This window comes from Equus caballus, chromosome 20, assembly GCF_041296265.1.
Source record: "Equus caballus isolate H_3958 breed thoroughbred chromosome 20, TB-T2T, whole genome shotgun sequence".
NCBI classification, from domain to species: Eukaryota; Metazoa; Chordata; class Mammalia; order Perissodactyla; family Equidae; genus Equus; species Equus caballus.
The window spans coordinates 42,282,196-42,294,912 of record NC_091703.1 but is presented as its reverse complement, the minus strand read 5'-3'; the positions used below and the strand labels follow the sequence as shown (position 1 = coordinate 42,294,912).

At 48.5% G+C, this 12,717-nt stretch overlaps 1 protein-coding gene across 6 annotated transcripts in view; it reads left to right on the top strand.

The window, feature by feature from the left end:
• KIF6 (kinesin family member 6) overlaps positions 1-12,717 on the top strand; it is a 371,457-nt gene that overhangs the window by 345,797 nt on the left and 12,943 nt on the right. For 3 of the 6 annotated variants that reach the window (XM_070244517.1, XM_070244519.1, XM_070244520.1), the window contains 3 exons: positions 1,971-2,068; positions 7,453-7,527; positions 12,008-12,097. In XM_070244517.1, the coding sequence (XP_070100618.1) occupies positions 1,971-2,068; positions 7,453-7,527; positions 12,008-12,097 (263 nt within the window). The remainder of the gene's footprint in view (positions 1-1,970; positions 2,069-7,452; positions 7,528-12,007; positions 12,098-12,717) is intronic. The other 3 variants (XM_070244518.1, XM_070244521.1, XM_070244522.1) reach the window with 1 other exon arrangement.

Below are 12,717 nucleotides of genomic sequence, written 5' to 3'. Positions count from 1 at the left end.
AAACTCACCACAATCCCACCACTTAAGGATAACCAATATTAACATATTGGCTTATATTATTTCATCTTTTTTTCTATGCATATACATCCCTATGTTTTTATAAAAATAGAATCATATTGGTTTTCAGTGCCTCAATGGCTTTTTTTCACTTAACTGTACAGCACGACTACCCTTCCGCCTTGTTGTCCTCCACGGGTGTTCTAATGGCTGTCACTGTCCCATCATGTGGGTTTATTGTCATCTGCTTAACCAGTCTCCTATTATTTAATATTTAGGTTGTTTCTGGTTTTTCACTGGTGACATATTTGTGCGTACACTTTTGCACATTTCCTAGACAAATTCCTAGACATTCTCTATAGTATGATAAAGGCTAAAACAACCTGTTAGTACAAACCTCCACTTCTGACTGTCCTCGTGCGACTCCTCAGCTGTAGCACAATGGAAGTGACAAAGTACACTTAATCCTGTCACTTGCTTGGCTGGCAGAACCCTTAGAGATGATCTAACAGGCAGATCCCCTCATTTTAAGGACAAAGAAACAGAAAGCCAGGAAAAGATTGAGGACACACAATCAAGCAGTAACAGTATGTTACCAAGTAGCCATGTGTCCAGACAATAGAGGAGAATATCTGGATAAAATTAAATACAGAAGAAGACAAAGAACACCAATAAGACTGAAATACAGTTCTCGATATATTTTTAAAACAAAGTTATGGTATAGTACTGTGCATACCACTTTACAAATGCATTACTATAAGATCTAGGGGTGGGCCCATAATTTGCCATAATTTCAAAGTAGTGATGAATACAGTATTTCAAGGTTTCTGCAATAACTGTAAGGCAATGTGAAAATATCGGTGATTTCTACTGGTGACAAGGCACTGGTACTGCTAATATTACTACGATTTGTTGTCTACATTTATCATTGAAAGAAATGCTCCATCTCAGGTAGAAGTCAGGAAAAATGAAGATGTAACTGGTTCGCATCCATGCTCACGGTGCTGCTGTCTGTGCTCCAGTTAAGACCCTTCCTAGTGAGGTCATCAGAGAATGAGACCTTCAGCCACTGAACAGTCAATGCGGCTCGTCCGGTGTGACTCAGAAGTGTCTGGGCAGAGCTGACAGATTTGGACAGTTTATGATTTACATAGACAGTGAAAGCCAGAGTAGGCAAAGGTGACAACTCCATGTGTCCCCTGTCCCACAGGATGTCACTGAAACCAACAGGACCAGGTGACTGCAACAGGGATGATGGGCCACCTTGAGGAGCCAATTCCATCCCGCCACTAGGCAGTTTTATAGCTGCAGGTGTACCCTGAGCAGGGCGAGGTGGAAAGCCATAAACCTTCAGAGAGCGTGAGAGGCGATGAGAAACTGTCCCATGACAGCATCCTGGGGAGATCGGGAGACAAGGGGAAATAGCCTGGGAGCAGCTCCTCGTGAGCCTCCTGTGCATTCTTGTTCTGGGGGAGTCACGGGGTATTCTGCCAGGGCTCAGGGAAGCTGCAGTTTAAGCCTTGCTCCGGAGCCCTGCATGGAGACGTGCCAGGGTCTCAGGGCACCTGGCGGAGCTGCTTCCCTACGGGAACCGCTCAGTGGATTCCTCCAGACTCTGGCAGCTTCTCTTTGGGACAAGAGGAAGCAAACCAGAAAGGACCTCTGGAGAATTGTCAGATCACATTTTAAACATTTTTCCCAAACTACACAAAGTAATACATGCTCAATTTAGAAAACTTAGAAAGCACAGAAAAGCACAAAGAATCAAACATTACCTGTAATCCTGCCATCCCAAGATAATATTTTGTTGCCCATCATCATGGTCATTACTATGTTTAGATTTATTTTTTCCCACGTATGTTGTATTTACCGACTTCCATAGCTAGCTTTTTCCCCTTAAGAAATACATCAAGGACGTTTTCCCATGTCATTAGAGTCAGGCTAACACTGTGATCTCCTTCCTGGGCCAACAGGTAAACTCTCCCGCGGTGAATGCCCTCAACCCCATGAAGCCTTTTCTGCAGACACCTGAGGCCCAGCACGAAAGGGCCCAGTGTCTCTCTGACAAAAGGTAAGGAGCGCCCTCTGCCGACGGGGTGAGGGTGCCCAGAAAGGGCTCCCACCTCTCCTCTGCCATTCCGGCTCCTCTGGTTTCTCGGTGGGCTGCACGATGCGAGAGGGTGAACTTATTTTACTGCTAAATCAGTTGTAGATGCTCGGGCCCTACAGTGGCTTTCAGGCTCGTTTGAGCACCCCCTTCAGTCTTCAGTCCTCTCCCCCTTGCTCTGACAGCCACTGGACCTACTGCCATGGCTGCAAGAGACTAGCGGCTTAACCCACAAGCCCTGGTCTTGCCCCCTGAGCAGGAAGAAGGGGTTGGCAGTAGGAGGGAGGGGAGAGTAGCATGGGAGAGGGAGGGAGAGTTGGTGGCGGGTGGGGGGGGCCGGGGGGATGTTGGTGGTCGGCCTGCCGGGATACAGGGGAGCTCTGGTAAAGGACTCCATCCTAGCACAGATTCAGGAGAGATGTGGGCAGCCTCCCGTGAGGACGGCCTCCATGAGGACAGCCCAGGGCCAGTTTCCCTGAATGTTGGCATGGTCCAGCCAGGACTCTGCTGCCCTGCACACCGTCTTCTGAAGACAGGTTCCTTCCCATGCCGTCCACGCTATTATCTCCTTCCAGCCACACAGCTCAGGTGGTAGAGCCAATGACGCATGCCTTGGCCATCCTCCATCCCCTAGACAGACCCGGCACTGCCATGACAGAGGCCAGGGCAGCATGAGTGGGGCCTCAGCCTCCACCGCCAAGGAGCGATCCTTTGACTGGGTTTGAACAGGAGCTGAGCTCTCACTTAGAAATGTGAAATAGAGCTTTTAAACAGGGTGAGGGGGAGTGCCAGACGGTATCCTTGAAATGATGTGATGAGAATGGCAATTTCCCTCTGTGATCTTCTTCTCAAAAACCCATAACCCCAGTAGAATCATGAGGAAAACATCAGACAAGTCCCAACTGAGGGACATTCTACAAAATATCTGCCCAGTACTCCTCAAAACTGTCAAGGTCATCAAAGACAAGGAAATTCTGAGAAACCGTCACAGACAAGAGAAACCTAAAGAGATACGACAACAAAATGTAATGTGCTCTCCTGGGTGGGATCCTAGATCAGAAAAAGCACATTAGGTAACAAGTAAGAACATCTGAATAAAGTATGGGCTTTAGTTAATAACAATGTATCAACATTGGTTCATTAGTTGTGACGAATGTGCCATACGAACATAAGATTATGTAAGAAAGGAAACTGGGTATGGGGTACTCTTGGTACTATCTTTTCAACTTTTCTGTAAATCTAAAACTACTCTTTAAAAAAACAAACCAGTCAGTGAGCCCTCCACCACCTGGTTGACATTTTCCCTGGACATCTCCACATCCCCCAACCTGCCTGCCGTGCCAGCACTTCAGCTGGTAGTCTAGTCTTAGGAAACATCTCCTACGTGAGCCCCTAAGCCCAGGGTCAACAGCTGGCAAGGTGTGTTCTGTTTGGCTAGGCTGTTGTTTTAAAAGGCAATGCAGATAGATCCATAAAAGACAAATTGATAAGTTGGACTTTATTAAAATTAAAAATGCTGCTCTGCGAAAGACACTGTTAAGAGAATGAAAAGGCAAGCCACAGACTGGGAGAAAATCTCTGTGAAACATGTAGCTGATAAAGGACTTGTGTCCAAAATACACAAGGAACTCTTAAAAGTCAACAATAATTTTTAAATGGGCAAAATATCAGAACAGCCACCTCACCAAAGAAGACATATAGATGGCAAACAAGTGTATGACAAGATGCTCGATATATATGCTCATAGATGCTCAAGATGCTCATATGTCCTTAAGAAATTGCAAATTAAAACAACAATGAGGTACCACTACACATCTATTAGAATGGCTAAGATCCAAAAATATGACACCATCAAATGCTGGCGAGGATGTAGAGCAACAGGAACCCTCATTCGTTGCTGGTGGGAATGCAAAATGGTACAGCCTCTTTAGAAGACCATTTGGCAGTTTCTCACAAAACTAAACACACTCTGGCCATATGATTCAGCAATCACATTCCTTGGTATTTACCCAAGGAGTTGAAAACTTACGTCCACACAAAAACCTGCACACAAATGTTTATAGCAGCTTTATTCATAATTGCCATAACTGGAAGCAACCCAGATGTCCTTCATAGGTGAATGGATAAACAAAGTGTGGCACATCCAGACAATGGAATATGAATCAGTGCTAAAAAGAAATGAGCTATCAAGCCATGAAGGAATCTTAAATGCATATTACAAGGTGAAAGAAGCCAATCTGAAGAGACTACATAGTGTATGATTCCAACTATATGACATTCTGGGAAAGACAAAACTATGGAGACAGTAAAAAGATCAGTAGTTACCAAGGAGAGAGGGGAGGGTGGAAAGGGGGAACACAGGGGATTTTTAAGGCAGTGAAACTATGCTGTGTGACACTGTAATGGTGGCTATGTGATCTGATGCATTTGTCAAAATCCACAGAACTGTACGACAGAAACGATGACCCCCCACGTAAGCTATGGACTTCAGTTAATAATGTATCAGTATTGGGTCATCAGTTGTAACAAATGTACAGCCCTAAGGCAAGATGTTAATAATAGGGGAAACTAAGGAGGGAGAGAGGGGTTACATGGAAACTCTCTGCACTATCTGCTAAGTTTTCTATAAACCTAAAACTTCTTGAAAAACTGGGCCATTAATTCAAAAATAAAAGGCAGTGTAAGTAGACAGCTGCACTGCTCCATAACAATACAGGCATCTTAGCATAAATGTCCTACATGGGCCCTCTCTGTGCATTCACTTGGGTGCACTCACTGGGGCGCTTGAGTTTGCAGCCCCGTATACCTTCCTGCCTCTCCACACAGGGCCCCATCCCTGAAATCCCAGGACTCCACAAAGCATGTCTGAAAAACACTGGGCCAGGCCAGCCAAGGGGACAGTGTTTCCCCCGGTCACTGCTCCAGCTCCATTCCGAGCCTCTCGTGTGTCTGCCACACAAGAATAAGCTCTCCTCCCAATTATGAGGCGCAGAAGCCCTGGCTATTTCCCCAGCCTCTTTTCTAACACAGTGAAGCGCATGGGTGTGTGTGTTTGTGTGTGTGTGTGTGTGTGTGTGCGCGCGCGCGTGCGTGCGTGGAAAGGCCCAGTAAACACACTCCAGGGCTATAACGTAGAAATAGACTGTGCCTGCTAGGTGAAGTTCAGAATCTTGATTTCAAAGATAGGTATCAGATCACCCATGGGACCTTTCCCAAAATCATGTTCCCAGAGCTCAGCCCCAAGCCCCTTTGATGACTGCTGGCAGGAGGGTCTTTGGGGAGATGGCTCTCTGGCAGGCCCTGGAGCACTGTTCAGGCCCGTCCGTCCTCTGCAGTGGCTGCCAGTGCTCTGGTCCGATCGCTGACCCTTGGCAGAGATACCCAAGAGTCCTGAACAATGTTTGTTAGGACGCCTAAGCTGTAAGCGGTTGGCACTTCTAAATTCTCGCCCACACAGTAGTTTGGATACCAAAAATTGGGGGAGGAAAGCTGACAGTAGACAGGTGAGAGGGAAAGCGTCTGGGGGCTCTGCTGTTCACCTGCCCCTCGCTCTACGATCTGGCGGGAAGGAGCTCACAGAGCTCTATGAGGGGAAGCAGAGGGGATACCCAGCCCAGGTCCTAGTGGCTTCTTGCACATTCTCTGCAAACAGCCAACAGCAAAGGATCAGTTGTTGATGTCCTTACATCCTCCAAGGAGACGGCGTTGGCTTTCTTCTTCTACAGTAATAATAGCCCCTGTCCATTTATCAAGGGCCCTCTGGGCCAGGCACTGCACAAATGAGTGACATAGGTGCTATCCTTGTCCCCATTTTACAGATGAGAACACACAGTCTCCGAGAGATTAATTATCTTGCTCAGGGTCCCCCAGCTAATAAATGGTGATTCCAGGATTGACCGGGCCTGTCAGCATCTGGCCACCCCCTCACTCCTCGGGTCAACTCCCTTTAACGTTAGTGACCGCCCTTTAAGAGCACCTGTGTATTCTGCTGTTTAGTAGGAGGTGCCATTTTCCAGCCCATATTCCATACTATTTCATACAATCGTGCTTTTTGTATATTCTGCTGAATTCCAGGTCCTCCTGCCAGGGGCCTCCTGCCTTTCCATGTGTCCACAGTCTGATTTTCAAGGGGCCAGGATTTTCAAAGAGCAAATCTGGGTGTGCTTAGAAGGCCAGCCCCTGACCAGAAACCAGAACTCCCTGATATTGGCCCCACCATTTCCATTGAGAACCCCTGAATTCAATCCTCCCATTTAACGAATGAGAAAACTTAGGCCGGAAAGCGAATGTGATGTTCTGAACTCTAGTTAATAACATGAAGAGCTACAGCGTCATCTTTGCTCAGTGGCATTTCTTCCTCCCTCCCACCTCCTGCTCTCTGCCCTCTCCCTCCCTCCTTTCCTCTCTCAGCTTTACTCCTTCACTCCCTTCTTTTCCCATCTTTTTATTCCTCTCTCGCACTCTACCTATCTTTATTTCCACCCTACATTCTCTTTCTTCTTTTTTGGTCTTCCCACCTGTGCTTTGTGCTGCTTCTCCCATGCTCCCTATCAGCCAAGGCTGCCACTCTTTTTCCTTGTCCATTTGTCCACTTTGCTGCCACCTTAGGTCTAAGAATTAGCCACTGGGCAGAGCCTCCTAGGATCTCCTTGGGAAACCACCAACAGAATCCCGCTCCTCCCCCGACATCCACCTTGTCTGAGAAGCAGGGCCTGTTCTATTCTGGCTTTGGCATTCCTGGACATTCGTTAGCTATTCCAATTTAAGATGATGCCTGCATGTGCTTGCCGAGAGATCCTTAACCCTGAGGTTCGGAACCTTGGATTTCCAAGGTGTGTATTATCTCACCAGTGGTTACCTCCAAGGTTAGACTCAGCTTAGACTTTCACAAAGGCTGTATCGAACAAATCCCTGTCAGAGCTCTCCAAGCAGTGGGCCACTGGGCAAGCCAGCTCTCCGCTTTGGGATTCTCTGCCTCATCTGTAAGACGCATCAAGATCGTTCTGACTCTATTATTCTATGAGCAGAGAAATGTTCCAGTGCCAGTGCCACTGAAGAGCTGCTGGAGCCAGTGAGCGCGGGTCCAGCTGGCTGTTTGCCCCCGAGCTCCAGAGTGGCTCCCTTGACAGCCTTGGTGCAGCCAGGCGCTGGTGCTCTGCTGCTCAGCTTCTGAAGGAAGGCTGATTCCATCACTTGCCCGAGGATGCTCAGGGCCTGCAGGCTGATCACAGTAAATTCACAACACTCTGATTGGCAACCCAGGAGGCCTAATTATTATTAATATTACTTATTAATCCTTATTAAGAAAGAGATCATTAAATCTGATGGCTGGTTTGTTCTCTCTCCAGAAGGAATGTCAACATGAGAAATGAATTCATTGTCAAAGGCTGGTTGGTCAGGAAAGAGGACAGAAGTAATTCACGGTATGATCCTGAGGGCTCAGAAACCGAGCTAAGGCATCCAGGGACTCTCAAGCAGCCTCAGGACTGGGGGACTCATTTCCCTCAGGAGCCCCAACCTTCGCATGTGCCACCCTCCTGCGTGAGCTGGTTGAGACAACGGGCTGGGCACTTGGGCCTCTGCAGAGGGTGCTGGACACCCCATCTGCCATGGTGTGACCATGCGCTCTGCCCTGCCCATGTCCAGCTCTGCTCCTCTTCCACCCGCTCCCAGCGCTCAACTGTTGGCACCGGTGAAGGCTCCCTGGCATCTGAGAAGAGGCTCCGCGGGGAAACCATTGAGTTACTGAGCCATTCCTGTGCCAATCACTTGATCTTGCAAGACTTGCTACAGCTTCCAAACTGACCTTGACCTGGTGTAATCAAAGCACCCACAGGTTGGAAAGCCCTTTCTCTTTCTCTGCCCAGGGCCTGCACAAGGAGCCACTCAGAAGGAGCCCTGAGTACTGGCCACAGTTCTCCAAAGAAAAGCAGGCAGAGCCTGCCACCTTGTGGCTGCCTCTGGTCCTACAGCAGCCCTCACCAGACAGCACAGATCCTCAACTCTCCCAAAGACTCAGGAGAGAGTCTGAGATGCTCAGAAATAGACGTCTGAAGAGAAAAGATCCCAGGCCCTGATTTCCTTTCCTCTTTGTTTGACTCACAGTCCTGAATCTGTGGAAGCAGGTGCAGAGTGAGAAGCCCTGCCACTGGCTGCGATGGGAGAGGGCAGAGGCTGGAGCTGAGGAAGGGGCTGTACTCATGGGTGGGCCAGCAAGTCGTCAGGCCTGTGGAGTGATGACGCAGGCTAGATGAAGCCGATGCACCTGTCCCTACCCTAGCCCACCTCTCAGCCTGAATGTCCCCACCACGCCTCTTCCACTTCTGACGTGGTATCTAGGCAGGACCATCCCAAAGCAAGGGAGAGGACCTCATAATGTCACTGGCATCCCGGCCTCTTCACCTCCCAGGGGGCACTGCTGGATTCCACTGTTTGCAACCAGGCATCCAGGGCAGGGCACATGCAGCAGGCAGCCAGGTTAGGTGGACAAAGTTGCATCTGCATGAGCTGTTGGAGCTGACTCCTCACTCAGGGAGCACGGAGCTGGTCCGTGGACGTGGCCGGAATAAGCCATGCAGCTCCATCGTGTGCTTCCTCGGAACCACAGACTCGGGTCTGGTTAATAAAGCATCGTGGCTGACAGCACGGGCTCTGAGGCTCACAGACTTGTGGCGAGATCCAGATTCTGCCACTTAGCAGCTGGGTAATGTTGAGAGTTTCTTTAACCTCTCTAGGCCTCACTTTTCTGGTCTATATAATGATGATAACGAGGCTACTGAGAGGATTAAATGGCATGATGTTTGCAGAGCGCTTTCCCGGGACCTGGTGTAGATGCGTCTATAGGCGACAGTTGTGATCAGTACTGTTTTTGTTCAGCTTGCACCTCCAGCACATGCAGTGCTCCAACAGTGAAAACTAATGTGTAAACCATCTGTTATGAACTAAATGTTTGTGTCCTCCCCAAATTCATTTGTTGAAATATAACCCCCAATGTGATGCTATTAGGAGGTGGGGCCTTTGGGAGGTAATTAGGTCATGAGGGTAGGGCCCTCATGAATGGGATTAGTGCCCATATAAGAAAAGGCCAGAGAGAGCCAGCCCTGATGGCCTAGGGATTAAAGTTTGGCACACTCCACTTCAACGGCCAGGGTTCACTTCCTGATCATAGAACCACACCACTTGTCTGTCAGTAGCCATGCTGTGGTGATGGCCCACATAGAAGAACTAGAAGGACCTATAACTAGAATATACAGCTATGTACCAGGGCTTTGGGGAGGAAAAAAAAAAGAAAGAGAGAGAGGAAAGTTGGCAATAAATGTTAGCTCAGGGCAAATCTTTCCCAGCAAAAAAAAAAAGGAAAATCACTAGAGGATGCTAAAGTCATATTTAAAACAAACAAACAAACAAAAGGCCAGAGAGCTAGCCCACTCTCTTTCCTCATGTGAGGACACAATGAGAAGTCGGCAGTTTGCAACCCGGAAGAGGGCTCTCACCAGAACCCAGTCATGCTGGCACCCTGATCTCAGATTCTAGCCTCTGAAACTGTGAGAAATGAATTTCCATTGTTTATGAGCCACTCAGCCTATGGTACTTCGTTATAGTAGTCCAAACTGACTGACACAGAGATTAGTAAGAGAAGTAGGGTGCAGTTATAACAAATACCTAAAAATATAGACACGGTTTTAGAACCAGGTAACGGGTAGAGGCTAGAAGAGTTTTGAAGTGCATGCCAGAAGAGCTGAGATTGTCTTAAATGGACTTTTAAAGGCAATTCTGGTGAGGGCTCAGAAAGGAAAGAGGAGAGCTATCGAGAAAGCTTCCATCTTCTCAGAGAATATGTGAATAATCACGTAGAGAAGGTTGGTAGGAATATGAATGGTAAAGGCCATTCTGATGAGGTCTCAGACAGAAATGAGGAACATATTATTGGACAATGAAGAAAAGGTGATCCTCGTTGCAGCGGCAAAGAACTTGGCTGAATTGTGTTCCTGGTCTAGCTTTTCGTGGAAGGTAGAACTTGGATGTGATGACATTAGATATTTAGCTGAGGAGATTTCTAAGCAAAGTGTTGAAGGAGCGGCTTGGCTCCGCCTGACTGCTTAGAGTAAATATGAGAAGAGAGAAATGACCTGAAGATGGAATTAGGAAGCAAAAAGGAACTAGAACTTAAAGATTTGGAAAATTCTCAGCCTATCCATATTGCAAAACGTGAGAAAACATCCTCAGAAGAGAACACTAGGGGTGTCACCAAGTGACCGTTTGATACGGAGATTAGTGTGGGTGTGAACCCCAGATTTCATCAGCTACCTCAGCTGGCAAACTGACAGACTGAACTGAAGGAGAAGGAGACGGGAAGGAATGAGGAGGGCTGTTGAACTTCTTGGATTCTGCAGGATGGGACCATAGAGCTCTTCTGCCGTGAACATGTACTCTTCTTCAAGACAAGGGAAGAATGGCCCCAAACGTGATTCAGAGATCATCACAGTTGCCTCCTCCATTTCCAAAGGGGGGCCCCTAGCCTTACTTTCATCGGGTCAGATGGCCTCTGCCCAAAGCTCTAGGGGTGGGGCCACGCAGCAGAACCATGATGGCATGACCCCTACCCAGCAGAGTCCAGCAGGAAATCCACCTCAGTGTGTCCAGAACACGGGACCTTCACCCCAGTGGGTCTGGAGGCAGAGCGTTGAGCCAAAGAGGATTCTTCTCAAGCCTTAAGATCTCATGGCGTTAGCATTGCTAGATTTTGGACCTGCTTGAGGACCCATCACTCTTTCCTTCTTTCCTCTCTCTCCGTTTTGGGTGGTATGTCTCTCCCTATGCCTGTCCTGTCGTTGTATTTTAGAACCACATAACTTCTCTGGTTTCACAGGTCCACAGCTGGTGAGGAATTTCTGCCTCAGGGTGAATTTTACCTTGACTCTCATCCATATCTAATTGAGATGATATTTAGATGACACTCTGGAATGTAGACTTCAGAGTTGCTGCTGGAACAAGTTAAGACTTTGGCGGCTGGCGGAATAGGCTGAATGTATTTTACACATGAGAAGGACGTGAAGTTTTGGGAGCCAGGGGCAGAATGTTATGAGTTGAATGTATCCTCCAAAAATTCCTGTGTTGACATCTAAGCCCCAAAGTGATAGTATTCAGAAGTGGGGCCTTTGGAGGTGGGCCTTTATGTAATGAGGGTGGGGCCCTCATGAATGGGATTAGTGCCTATATAAGAAGAGCTCAGAGAGCTAGCTTACTCTCTTTCCACCATGTAAGAACACAGTGAGCACTTGGCAGTCCATAGTCCACATGAGGACCCTCGTAAGAACTTGAGCATGCTGGCACCCTGCTCTCAGACTTCCAACCTCCAGAACTGTGAGAAAGAAATTCCTGTTGTTTAAGGCACCCAGTCTTTGGTATTCTGTCTAGCAGCCTAAAGACCACCCATGACAGAGGATTCTCAGCCCCTGTCTTAGTCAGCTTAAGCTGCCATAACGAAACACCATAGACTGGGTGGCTTAAACAACAGGAAATTATTTATTTCTCACATTTCTAGAGGCTAGGAAGCCCCAGATCAAGATCCAGCAGAATTAGTTTCTGGAGAGGACCCACAACCTGGCTTGCAGACTCACTGTGTCCTCACGTGGTACCGAGAGAGCTCTGGTCTCTCCTCCTCTTCTTATAAGGGCACCAATCCCATCATGGGGACCCCACCTCATGACCTCATCAAAATCCAATTACCTCCTAAAGGTCCCTCCTTCAGATACCATCAAACTGAGGGTTAGGGCTTCAACATATGGATTTTCGGGGGGACACAAACCTTCAGTCCATAACAGCTCCTAAATATAAACCCTAAATTTCTCTTCTGTCAACCTCCTCCCATACGTTTTGCTTTTGTCGGTTTGTCTTTTGCAGTGATGTGAGTGCCAGGAAAATCCTGCCCTCGCCCTGCCCCGTCCTGCACAGCCAGCAGCAGAGCCGCACCGGCGCCTTCCTGGAAGACAGGTCTGTGGTCTCCTCCTCCCTCTGACACCTGTGACAGCCCCTACAGTAGGCGGAGTGGGCCGAAATCACCAGTACACTTCCCCCACGACTAAAGGTGCCCCTTGTCCTATGGCTGCACAAATAGAACCCAAGGCCAGCCTCCACCCCGGAACCTGGGAACTCCCTGGGATTCTCACCGATGCTGACCCGCGGAGCTGGGGAATTTCCTCCCAGGGTTGCTGGGACCCTTTGTGGGCAGAGTTGCTTCCCATCTCCTTGTGAGCGGGTGTACCTGGGGCCATTAAAGGAAAAAGAGCCAGCCCAGGGGCAGGTCCAGCATAGCCCACTAGCCCCACCACTGAGACCCCAGGCAGGGAAGGACATGGCATTGACAAGCCTGGCCTCAGGCCTGAGAGCCATTCACTCCGGCCCTCTGACTAGGTGCCTGCACGCCCTTCTTCACCTGGCCCACCCCACTCTTCCCCCAAGGCAGCTCCACGCGGCGCCCTGCCTCAGTTCTGCTGTAGCACTTCTTGCTGAGCAGCAGCTGAACACCAATACAAAACCCTGTATTATATGCAATGTTCCCTGCCTTCCAACGGAGTGGGTGCTGTCCCCTGCTGTGTGGAGTCTCGGGTGTG